Source organism: Salvelinus alpinus, chromosome 12, assembly GCF_045679555.1.
Source record: "Salvelinus alpinus chromosome 12, SLU_Salpinus.1, whole genome shotgun sequence".
Taxonomy (NCBI): domain Eukaryota; kingdom Metazoa; phylum Chordata; class Actinopteri; order Salmoniformes; family Salmonidae; genus Salvelinus; species Salvelinus alpinus.
In genome coordinates, this window is record NC_092097.1 from 15,845,999 (window position 1) to 15,858,518 (window position 12,520).

General features: G+C 43.4%; 1 protein-coding gene across 1 annotated transcript; it reads left to right on the forward strand.

Annotated features, from left to right (window-relative positions):
• Window positions 1–750: 750 nt before the first annotated feature.
• Window positions 751–4,804, forward strand: LOC139535599 (potassium channel subfamily K member 15-like). The gene is made up of 2 exons (XM_071335180.1): window positions 751–1,206; window positions 3,488–4,804. Exons 1-2 carry the CDS (start codon window positions 924–926, stop codon window positions 4,474–4,476), a joined length of 1,272 nt encoding a protein of 423 aa, XP_071191281.1. The 5' UTR covers window positions 751–923; the 3' UTR covers window positions 4,477–4,804.
• Window positions 4,805–12,520: the final 7,716 nt, after the last annotated feature.

Below are 12,520 nucleotides of genomic sequence, written 5' to 3' on the forward strand. Positions count from 1 at the left end.
TCCAGCCCTATAACTCAGCTTTTCTTTTTTACAGAAACAAGGGTGGGGAAGATGCTTTGTTATTGTTTCAACTGCTGATTGCCGCTTTAATTATGAAGGCTCCATTGATCCCTCTGGGACTAAGTGTGCTTTATAAAGGTCAAATCTGCCACTGGCTCATGCTTCATCAGTCAGAGTAATACATTAGCCAAGCGTTTTGTGAATACTTCACACATGTAGGCTACGCTTCACAAAGCAAAGTAATCAAGAGAGAAGAGTATGAAAAGGCCAGCTGTTTCCACAGTGCCTTGCCCCCTTTAATAAGAACCAAAATAACTTAACAGCAATCACCAACTGAAGCCATCCCACGGACCATCATTCATTAATTACAAAACAGGGCTCAGCATCACGGACAGCACCAGCTCAATGCAATCAAGGCCCCCAGTTTATTTAACTAATTTAGGTTAAAATAAAGATAAGGGTATCATTTGAAATAATCTTCAAAGCTGCCTACTCACATTAGAGGTTGGGTCGGTTAAAGATGAGTGAGAGCAATGTAGGCTAGAGGATGCTCTTTGGTAGCCTCGTAAGAACAATCTGGATCTTGCATTCTACGCTATAGATAAATAAAAACACCCCAGTAGCCTAACCTACGTGTCTCCTTCTTGGACTCGGATGAACACCTGTCAGTCTTAATTTGGGCCATTCAGAATAGACTATACACACCGGAACTCGTAGAGCCTAAATGAGAACACAAACTCCAAAGCCTATGGAAAGTGTTTGCAGTGCCTGTGTAAAAAAAAGAACCACTCTTAACTTCTATGTGAATGGATGAATGAGTTCATGCGCGCTTGGTTCTAACAGAATTGGCGTGTCCACCGGTCTCTCTTCGTGAACACACCCACTCTCCTCTCAGTGCCCACTCGAGTTCGCTCGGAGTGAGGATGAAGGTGCAGAACATTCGGACCCTTTCTCTCATCCTGTGTATGATATCCTACCTGCTTGTGGGAGCCGCGGTGTTCGACGCCCTCGAGTCCGAGACCGAGAGCTCGAAGAAAAAAGTCCTGGAACAAAAGCGCAACGAGCTGAAGAAGAAGTACGGATTCACTCAGGACGACTACCGGGAGATCGAGAGAGTGGTTCTACAGTCGGAGCCACATCGCGCCGGGAGACAGTGGAAATTTGCGGGATCCTTTTACTTTGCCATCACTGTTATCACAACGATTGGTAAATTAATCTGATATTTCTCGATGTTTTATGGGTTTCTTTGCTCTGTAAGTTAAACCATGCATACTGGTATGACTAACCAGAACAAATCTGTTTTTACATGTAAAAAAAAAAAAAAAAAAAAATTACTCTAGCCTAGAGCTTACCCTTACGGGTGCTGAGTGACTGGTGCTGAACTATTTGAATTATTTGCAAAACTGTTTGAATTATTTGCAAAACTGGAAGTTATAAAGGGTTGCATTAAAGATACTACTGTTCTAGAGACTAAAATAATATAGGCCCCTATATATACAGCATCAGTCAAAAGTTTCGACACACCTAATCATTTCAGGGTTTTTCTTTATTTTACTATTTTCTACTCTGTAGAATAATAGTGAAGACATCACAACTATGAAATAACACATATGGAATCATGTTGTAATAAAAAAAAGTGTTAAACAATTCAAAATATATTTGAGATTTCAGATTCTTCAAAGTAGCCACCCTTTGCCTTGATGACAGCTTTGCTCACTCTTGGCATTCTCTCAACCAGCTTCATGAGGTAGTCACCTGGAATGCACTTCAATTAACAGGTGTGCCTTGTTAAAAGTTAATTTGTGGAATTTCTTTCCTTCTTAATGTGTTTGAGCCAACCAGTTGTGGGTTGGTATACAGAAGATAGCCCTATTTGGTAAAAGACCAAGTCCATATTATGGCAAGAACAGCTCAAATAAGCAAAGAGAAACGACATTCCATCATAACTTTAAGACATGAAGGTCAGTCAATGCGGAAAATGTCAAGAACTTTGAAAGTTTCTTCAAGTGCAGTCACAAAAACCATCAAGCGCTATGATGAAACTGGCTCTCATGAGGACCGCGACAAGAAAGGAAGACCCAGAGTTACCTCTGCTGCAGAGGATACGTTCATTAGAGTTAACTGCACCTCAGACTGCAGCCCAAACAAATGCTTCACAGAGTTCAAGTAACAGACACATCTCAACATCAACTGTTCAGAGGGGACTGCATGAATCAGGCCTTCATGGTCGAATTGCTGCAAAGAAACAACTACTAAAGGACACCAATATGAAGAAGAGACGTGCTTGGGCCAAGAAACACGAGCAATGGACATTAGACTGGTGGAAATCTTTCCTTTGGTCTGATGAGTCCAAATTTGATTTTTGATTCCAACTGCCGTGTCTTTGTGAGATGCAGAGTAGGGGAATGGATGATCTCCGCATGTGTGGTTCCCACTGTGAAGCATGGAGGAAGAGGTGTGATGGTGTGTGGTTTCTTTGCTGGTGACACAGTCTGTGATTTATTTAGAATTCAAGGCACACTTAACCAGCATGGCTACCACAGCATTCTGCAGCAATACGCCATCCCGTCTGGTTTGCACTTAGTGAGACTATTGTTTTTCAACAGGACAATGACACCTCTAGGCTGTGTATGGGATATTTGGCGGCAGGTAGCCTAGCGGTTAGAGCATTGGGCCAGTAACCAAAAGGTTGCTAGATCGAATCCCCGAGCTGACAAGGTAAAAATCTGCCCTGAACAAAGCAGTTAACCCACTGTTGCTAGGCCGTCATTGTAAATAAGAATTTGTTCTTAACTGACTTGCCTAGTTAAATAAAGGTTGAATTAGTAAAATAAAAAAGGGCAATTTGACCAAGATGGAGTGCTGCACCAGATGACCTGGCCTCCACAATCCCCCGACCTCAACCAAATTGAGATGGTTTGGGATGACTTGGACCGCAGAGTGAAGGAAAAGCAGCCAACAAGTGCTCAGCATATGTGGGAACTCCTTCAAGACTGTTGGAAAAGCATTCCAGGTGAAGCTGGTTGAGAGACTGCCAAGAGTGTGTAAAGCTGTCATCAAGGCAAAGGGTGGCTACTTAAAATAATCTAAAATCTAAAATATATTTTGATTTGTTTAACACTTTTTTGGTTACTACATGATTCCATATGTCATAGTTTTGACATCATCACGGTTATTCTACAATGTAGAAAATAGTAAAAATAAAGAAAAACTCTTGAATGAGTAGGTGTGACCAAACTTTTGACTGGTACTGTATATCTATATATCTATAACAAATGTTTTAAAGAGTATTGTGTTTGTCTGTGTGTCCATGTACACACCCCTTACAAAAAAAGTTTGCAGTTTGGAAACTGTAATAAAAGTGCAGTAACTACAGTCGACTGTGGTGGTTGGACACAGTAATTGCAGAATAACTGCAGTCATACTGCACTCTGACAGCAATATGTTTTCGTAATTGACATGTGTCCATAACTATGATATTCTGCAGGTTATGGACATGCTGCTCCAGGCACAGATTCTGGCAGGACATTCTGCATGTTCTATGCTGTTCTGGGCATCCCACTGACACTGGTCATGTTCCAGAGCATGGGGGAGAGGATCAACACGTTAGTCCGCTACCTCCTCTGCAGGCTCAAGTGCTGCATGGGATTACGGTGCACTGACGTGTCCATGGGGAACATGGTGCTGGTAGGCCTCCTGTCCTGCATGAGCACCCTCTGTGTCGGGGCAGCAGCCTTCTCTCACTTTGAGGGCTGGACCTTCTTCCATGCCTACTACTACTGCTTCATCACGCTCACCACCATCGGCTTCGGGGACTTTGTGGCCCTGCAGAAGAAGGAGGCCCTCCAGAGAAGGATTCCCTATGTGGCCTTCAGCTTCATGTACATCCTGGTGGGGCTGGCCGTGATCGGGGCTTTCCTGAACCTGGTGGTGCTGCGCTTCCTCACCTACAGCACACAGGAGGGAACCAGGAGCCTGGAGGTGGAGGGAGAGGAGCAGGCAGCAGTGCCTAAGAGGCCATGGGGTGGGAAGGCGGTGGAGGAGGCAGATGTGGAAGCATCAGCACGGGACAGAGTTGATGGGATGGAGCAGAAAGAAGCTGAGGATGGGCATAGTAGCCGCTGCAACTTCTCCCTTTCCATGGATGGAGGCACCAGTCGTACCAACCTCATCCCCTCTCCATCTGAGGAGCTCAGGGGGACCCCTGGGGTCAGGGAATCTGCTAAGCACCCTGAGTCTTGCATCAGCGCCCTCTGCTTCTGTATGTGCTTCAGGCTGTGTGCCTGTGACAGCCCCTCTCCATCCCGCTGTGAGCACTCAGGCTGTCACAGCAACCCTCTCTTCTACAACTCCATCTCCTACAAGGTGGATGAAGCCTCTTGCAGCTCCAGGGGCACCTCAGCCCAGTCCTCCCCCAGCAGCGGTGCCCTTTTCCTGGGGATGAGCAGCCCTCACACACGGAGGAAGTCAGTGTAGCTACCTGGATTGTTGGGACTGACTCTGGACTGAAGTTGCCTTTGTTCTTGTCTTTTGATGTGAAGCTCTGAGAGGAATACAGTGCAGACAGAGATGTTACTGATTGTCTGAAGGTAGAACAAATTGTGTTTGATTTTCCTGTAAAGAAGGTAGCATTTACAGGTTTCAGGTTGCGCTTCTCTGTTTATTTTTACAGTCAAAATGTAGCTTTTACAGGTATCCTGTTCTGCATTGTATTTAGCAATTGCATTTTTTTCTATAGATAAAGAGATGATTTATACAGGTAAAGATTGTATAAAATTGTGAAATAAAAATGTAATACATGGTCAAACTGTTTATTTTCTTGAAAGAATCTCCACTATTTGTAGTATATGCTTTCTTGACAAATGAATGAAAGTTGAAAATATGGACATTATGATGGAAGTACTTTACTGCATACAAGAGGAAAAGATATGTTCCCCAGACCTGCATTAATTTGCTTATTGCGCAATAGCTTACACAACATTACACATAAATCATCAAAAATCTAAAAGTGTTGTATGAATAGACTTGTTACCATCTCTACATTTCATCACTACAGACTACCTAATGAGGATGGGTAACACTGATGAGGAAGAGAGAGCCACAGGTGGGGCTATTCAAACCAATTCATATTTTTCATCTCAGACATTCCTTCATGATGTCACCTTTGACCTGCAGCTTATTTCTAGTCTGTAATAATCAGTTGATTTCTTCTAGGCAGTGCACTCTCTGCTGTTGAGGCTGGTTCCCTTGGTAATGTGTCTACCCCCAGTGCTCTGCAGTGTAAAACGGTGGCTGAAGAGGAACAGTCAGTGGGAGGAAGAAGGGATGTGAGAAGTAGAGGTCTTCACGGGTCCACCCAAACCCAAAAACCCAGGACCCAAGAGGGTCCAGATCCAAAATTCAAACTTTTCCCTCGGGTCTGGGTTGGGTCCTGTTTGATTGTCATTCGGTCACGGGTCTATGTAACTACAGCTGATAGACCCGAATGGAACCAAGTGGACACGACCAAGGTTCTACATAACCTATAGACCTCAAACAACTCTGGACCTCGAAGCCAGTTCCACTGTGTTTTTTTCATTGCTCCCCTCTAATCAGGGACGGATTTAGACCTGGGACACCAGGTGGGTGCAATTAATTATCAGGTAGAACTGAAACCAGCAGGATCCGGACCTCGTAGGGTAAGAGTTGAATACCTCTGGTCTATAGCATATTTATTTTATGCTAATATTGTGCATTTATGGACTTATAGAAGACTTATAGAAGCCATGCCAACATATAAATACCTATTTGTTAACCAAAAGAGCAACTTGCATATTGTTTTTGTCACTCGGGTCCAATCGGGTCTGGTCTAAACCCGGACCCATTAGGGTAGGTCTGGTTGTCATCCGGTCCATTCCGAATCAGGTCTGTCCTTGGGTTTATTTGGGTCTGGGTCCAACTTTCTGGACCTGAGAAGACCTCTTGTGAGTAGTATTGACTGTGATCACTTTAGTATTGACTCTCTCGTATACATCTCTGAGTAACTACACCAACTATATTTTAACAAAAAACAACTGCCACTAAACATGCTAAGTATGCTGTTAAGATCCTTTTCTTAAAACTACAGCATGGCCATAGTTTCTGCTCCAGCAGGTGTACATTCATGAGGTGATTACAGGGACCTCTAGTGGCAGCAGTCTTTAAATCTTAAATTAACTTGTGCTTCTTCATATTGTCGAACACTAGGGGGCATCATTGGTCTAAAGATCAGTTATGTCTGTATTATGTCAATTGAACCTATGGTGCATTCTGAAATGTCCTGTACCAATATTGCTGTACCATGGACACGGAGATGGGAGGTTGAAGTGAATTATTCTACATGAATCTAAGGCTGCGTTTAGATGGGCAGGCCAACATTTTTTGACCAAAAGACCAATTAGTGATACAAATATCAGAATTAGGCTGCCTGTCTAAATGCAGCCTTACAGAGCATCACAGTAACGCTACATAAACAGTGGTGCTTTAATCTAGTTTCCAATGGGATCCCCTCCTATTCCTGTTGGTTTTCCCCTGAAGTTCTCAACCATAACATAATGATTGAAATAAAGTATGTGTGAATCCTTGACCGTAGATATAACTCCACTGTGCAGTGACCACCAGACATCACTAGTGCTTTCAGATGCTGAACCCAAAGTGTGTATTGTTCCTGGTACAAGATTAGGCTTCAGTTGGTTATAATGACTGCATGATAGAAACTACTGTTCTTTGATTGTTTGAGTTGTGTGCGCAATAATAAACTTTTATCACCAATTTTTTTTTTTTTATTTTTTTATTTTATTTTAATTTTACCCCCTTTTCTCCCCAATTTTCGTGGTATCCAATTGCTAGTAATTACTATCTTGTCTCATCGCTATGGGAGAGACGCTCGGGAGAGACGAAGGTCGAAAGCCATGTGTCCTCCGAAACACAACCCAACCAAGCCGCACTGCTTCTGTTAATGCTTCTGTTCCATTTTCGTTTTTTGGCTAAATGGCGTACCCTTTTGAAACTGCCTATTTCTCAGCCCCCGAAACTAGAATATGCATATAATTATCAGATTAGGATAGAAAACACTCTAAAGTTTCCAAAACTGTCTTAATATTGTCTGTGAGTGAAACAGAACTATTATTGCAAGCAAAAACCGGAGGAAAATCTAAACCGGAAGTGTATTTTTGTTGCAACCTCACAGTTCTGAGGCCTGTCTAACGAGCATTTAAAGGGGTATCAACCAGGTCTCTTTTTCTATGGCTTCCCTAGGGTGTCAACAGTCATTAGACAAAGTTTCAGGCTTTTATCTTGAAAAATGAGCGTGAAGGGGCACATTGCGTAAGTGGATAGGTGGGGGCTCCCAGAGAGACTTGTGCGCAAGGAGAAAGGCAGCCATTGTTCCTCCCGTTCGTAATGAATAAGCAACACTCTCGGTTGATATACACTGCTCAAAAAAATAAAGGGAACACTAAAATAACACATCCTAGATCTGAATGAATGAAATATTCTTATTAAATACTGTACTTTTTTCTTTACATAGTTGAATGTGCTGACAACAAAATCACACAAAAATTATCAATGGAAATCAAATTTATCAACTCATGGAGGTCTGGATTTGGAGTCACACTCAAAATTAAAGTGGAAAAACACACTACAGGCTGATCCAACTTTGATGTAATGTCCTTAAAACAAGTCAAAATGAGGCTCAGTAGTGTGTGTGGCCTCCACGTGCCTGTATGACCTCCCTACAACGCCTGGGCATGCTCCTGATGAGGTGGCGGGGGATCTGAGGGATCTCCTCCCAGACCTGGACTAAAGCATCCGCCAACTCCTGGACAGTCTGTGGTGCAACGTGGCGTTGGTGGATGGAGGGAGACATGATGTCCCAGATGTGCTCAATTGGATTCAGGTCTGGGGAACGGGCGGGCCAGTCCATAGCATCAATGCCTTCCTCTTGCAGGAACTGCTGACACACTCCAGCAACATGAGGTCTAGCATTGTCTTGCATTAGGAGGAACCCAGGGCCAACCGCACCAGCATATGGTCTCAAAAGGGGTCTGAGGATCTCATCTCGGTACCTAACGGCAGTCAGGCTACCTCTGGCGAGCACATGGAGGGCTGTGCGGCCCCCCAAAGAAATGCCACCCCACACCATGACTGACCCAACGCCAAACCGGTCATGCTGGAGGATGTTGCAGGCAGCAGAACGTTCTCCACGGCATCTCCAGACTCTGTCACGTCTGTCACATGTGCTCAGTGTGAACCTGCTTTCATCTGTGAAGAGCACAGGGCGCCAGTGGCGAATTTGCCAATCTTGGTGTTCTCTGGCAAATGCCAAACGTCCTGCACGGTGTTGGGCTGTAAGCACAACCCCCACCTGTCGACGTCGGGCCCTCATACCACCCTCATGGAGTCTGTTTCTGACCGTTTGAGCAGACACATGCACATTTGTGGCCTGCTGGAGGTCATTTTGCAGGGCTCTGGCAGTGCTCCTCCTGCTCCTCCTTGCACAAAGGCGGAGGTAGCGGTCCTGCTGCTGGGTTGTTGCCCTCCTACGGCCTCCTCCACGTCTCCTGATGTACTGGCCTGTCTCCTGGTAGCACCTCCATGCTCTGGACACTATGCTGACAGACACAGCAAACCTTCTTGCCACAGCTCGCATTGATGTGCCATCCTGGATGAGCTGCACTACCTGAGCCACTTGTGTGGGTTGTAGACTCCGTCTCATGCTACCACTAGAGTGAAAGCACCGCCAGCATTCAAAAGTGACCAAAACATCAGCCAGGAAGCATAGGAACTGAGAAGTGGTCTGTGGTCACCACCTGCAGAACCACTCCTTTATTGGAGGTGTCTTGCTAATTGCCTATAATTTCCACCTGTTGTCTATTCCATTTGCACAACAGCATGTGAAATTTATTGTCAATCAGTGTTGCTTCCTAAGTGGACAGTTTGATTTCACAGAAGTGTGATTGACTTGGAGTTACATTGTGTTGTTTAAGTGTTCCCTTTATTTTTTTGAGCAGTGTATTATCGAATAGATATTTGAAAAATAACCTTAGGATTCATGATAAAAAACGTTTGACATGTTTCTGTGGAATTTATGGATATTATTTGGCATTTTCGTATGCGTTTTGGCGAATGCTCTTTACGGTGGATTTTGGTGCATAAGGAACCAAACGAACGGGAGGTATTTGGATATAAAAGTAATATTTATCGAACATGAAGAACATTTGTTGTGTAACTGGGAGTTTCGTGAGTGGAACCACCCGAAGATTATCAAAGGTAAGCGATTAATTTGATTGCTTTTATAACTTTCGTGGCCAAGACAAGCAAGCTAATATAAGGCTACGCTAATGTAGCATAGAATGCTACACTCACAAAAGCTTGGATTTCTTTCGCTGTAAAATATATTTTCAAAATCTGACACGATAGGTGGATTAACAACAAGCTAAGCTGTGTTTTTGGTATATTTCACTTGTGATTGCATGATTATAAATATTTTTTGGAATATTTTTTTAGTCTGATACATTTGGAATTTTCTCTCTTCCGTTCAGGACCTGAATGAGACACACTTTTTTTTCTTCATGACGCACAACCCAAATGGCGTTTTTTTGTGATAAAAGTAATATTTATCAAACAAAAAGAAGATTTGTTGTGTAACTGGGAGTCTCGTGAGTGGACACGTCTGAAGATTATCTAAGGTAAGCCATACATTTTATTGCTTTTCACTCTTTCGTGAGTCTTTGGTGACATGCTGATTTGGGGTTAGCTGATTTAGCATTAAAAGCTACACTCACAAAAGCTTGGATTTCTTTCGCTGTAAAATATATTTTCAAAATCTGACACGATAGGTGGATTAACAACAAGCTAAGCTGTGTTTTGCTATGTTTCACTTGTGATTGCATGATTATAAATATTTATAGGATGTTTTTGAATTTGGCGCACCTGCAATTCAGCGGTTGTTTAGGAAAGTGCTCCCGGATGCGGTATGGCTATTAAGTAGAGGTTTTAACACAGCGCGCCTCCAACCCGGAAGCCAGCCGCACCAATGTGTCGAAGGAAACACTTGGTTAGCGCGCACTGCGCCCGGTCCGCCACAGGAGTCACTGGTGCGCAATGAGACAAGGATATCCCTACCGGCCAAACCCTCCCTAACCCGGACAACGCTAGGCCAAATGTGCGTCGCCCCACGGACCTCCCGGTCACGGCCGGCTGCAGCAGAGCATGGGCGCGAACCCAGAGTTTCTGGTGGCGCAGCTAGCGCTGCGATGCAGTGCCCTAGACCACTGTGCCACCCGGGAGGCCCTCTATCACGAAAATTTGACAACTTAATTTTTTTTTACTATTCCGTAATCCTCACATACATTTCCAGTGATATGATTGTTTGGAACTGACGTGACTGGGACAGTTAGAAATACACAGTGAAAGGTCGCTGCTGATCATTCGATGTGAATGGGAACACCACAATGTTATTCATTGATAAGTGATCTGGAGTTAAAGATTTACAATTCAGTCAACACTAATTTAGGGAGATATTTGTGAACAAACAGAATAGGCCAGGCTAAATGATGAGGAAGATCAATTCATCTGCATCTGTGTGTGGTTTTGTAACTGATGAAAGCAATAACCTCATTTCCATAATGACTCCATTAATATTGCAGATAGCACTGCACTTTATTCTGTCTGATGCATCTGTTGCCTCCTCACATTCATTGCTGTCTGTGTTCATGGTTGTTAGCTCAAAGAGATGACAAATATTTACATAGGCCAGTGAACAAATGCCTTAACAGAACAAAAGGGTAATGATGATACAAAAATGAGGTTGTCGTGCAGAATGAATGTCTTTACATTACTCAAAGACACAACTTTGTATAAAGACCATGAAGCCGGTTTCATTATTGTGTGATTGGTTGTTACAAACTAGAGTATCCCTGTTTGCTTTGGGTTCAGTGATTGTGTCAGAGAGAGATCTCACTGATCATTATTGGATGACTAGGGCCTAGATTCAATCAGATCAAGCGCTAACCAGCGATAGCTGACACCCGCATAGCTGATGTTTTGGCAGTGTCGGAGGTGTAACAGCTTTGGAGCTGTCAAATCGGTGAGCAGCTGCTCTTGTGGTCATTGTCACGAAGCCACAACGGTCCCACTCAGTAAATGACTATTGTAGCTGGAAACAGCTGATTTTTAATAGAATATCTACATAGGTGTACACAGGCCCATTATCAGCAACCATCAGTCCTGTCTTCCAACGGCACGTTGTGTTAGCTAATCCAAGTTTATCATTTTAAAATGCTAATTGATCATTAGAAAACCCTTTTGCAATTATGATAGCACAGCTGAAAACTGTTGTTCTGATTAAAGAAGCAATAAAACTGGCCTTCTTTAGACTAGTTGAGTATCTGGAGCATCAGCATTTGTGAGTTCGATTACAGGCTCAAAATGGCCAGAAACAAAGACTTTCTTCTGAAACTCGTCAGTCTATTCTTGTTCTGGTGAGCATCAGAACAACAAAGTGTAGGCTATATAGAAATAATGACACTCAAGTTGAAAATCTTTCAACAAAATAATGAGGATTTCTATCAACGTAATCGAGTTTCAGATTACATTTCATATTCCAGTGTTCGAACTTGAAAACAAGGCTGCATGGGATTTTTGTGTATGCGACTCCGTGCAGCCAATGGCAATATCCGCTTTAGGTATAATGCCAGCAGTGGCGTGTATTTATTGATACCAAGAGAAGCCAGGCTTCCCCAAAAAATGTACAAAAAAATAAATATGAATAATAATTTATCCTTCATCGCTCTGTGTTTTTATAATTGTCCCTCAATTTGAAGAGGCTGAATGTACCACCCACCACTGCGACCTGTATGCTCTAGTCGGCTGGCCCTCGCTACATATTCGTCGCCAGACCCACTGGCTCCAGGTCGTCTATAAGTCTATGTTAGGTAAAGCTCCGCCTTATCTCAGCTCACTGGTCACGATAACAACACCCACCCGTAGCACGCGCTCCAGCAGGTATATCTCCCTGTTCATCCCCAAAGCCGACACCTCCTTTGGCCGCCTTTCCTTCAAGTTCTCTGCTGCCAGTGACTGGAACGAATTGCAAAAATCGCTGAAGCTGGAGACTTATATTTCCCTCACTAACTTTAAACATCAGTTATCTGAGCAGCTAACCGGTCGCTGCAGCTGTACATAGTCCATCTGTAAATAGCCCACCCAATCTACCTACCTCATCCCCATATTGTTTTTATTAACTTTTCTGCTCTTTTGCACACCAGTATCTCTACTTGCACATCATCATCTGCTCATTTATCACTCCAGTGTTAATCTGCTAAATTGTAATTACTTTGCTACTATGGCCTATTTATTGCCTATCTCCTCACGCCATTTGCACACACTGTATATAGACTTTATTTTTTCTATTGTGTTATTGACTGTACGCTTGTTTATTCCATGTGTAACTCTGTGTTGTTGTTTGTGTCGCACTGCTTTGCTTTATCTTGGCCAGGTC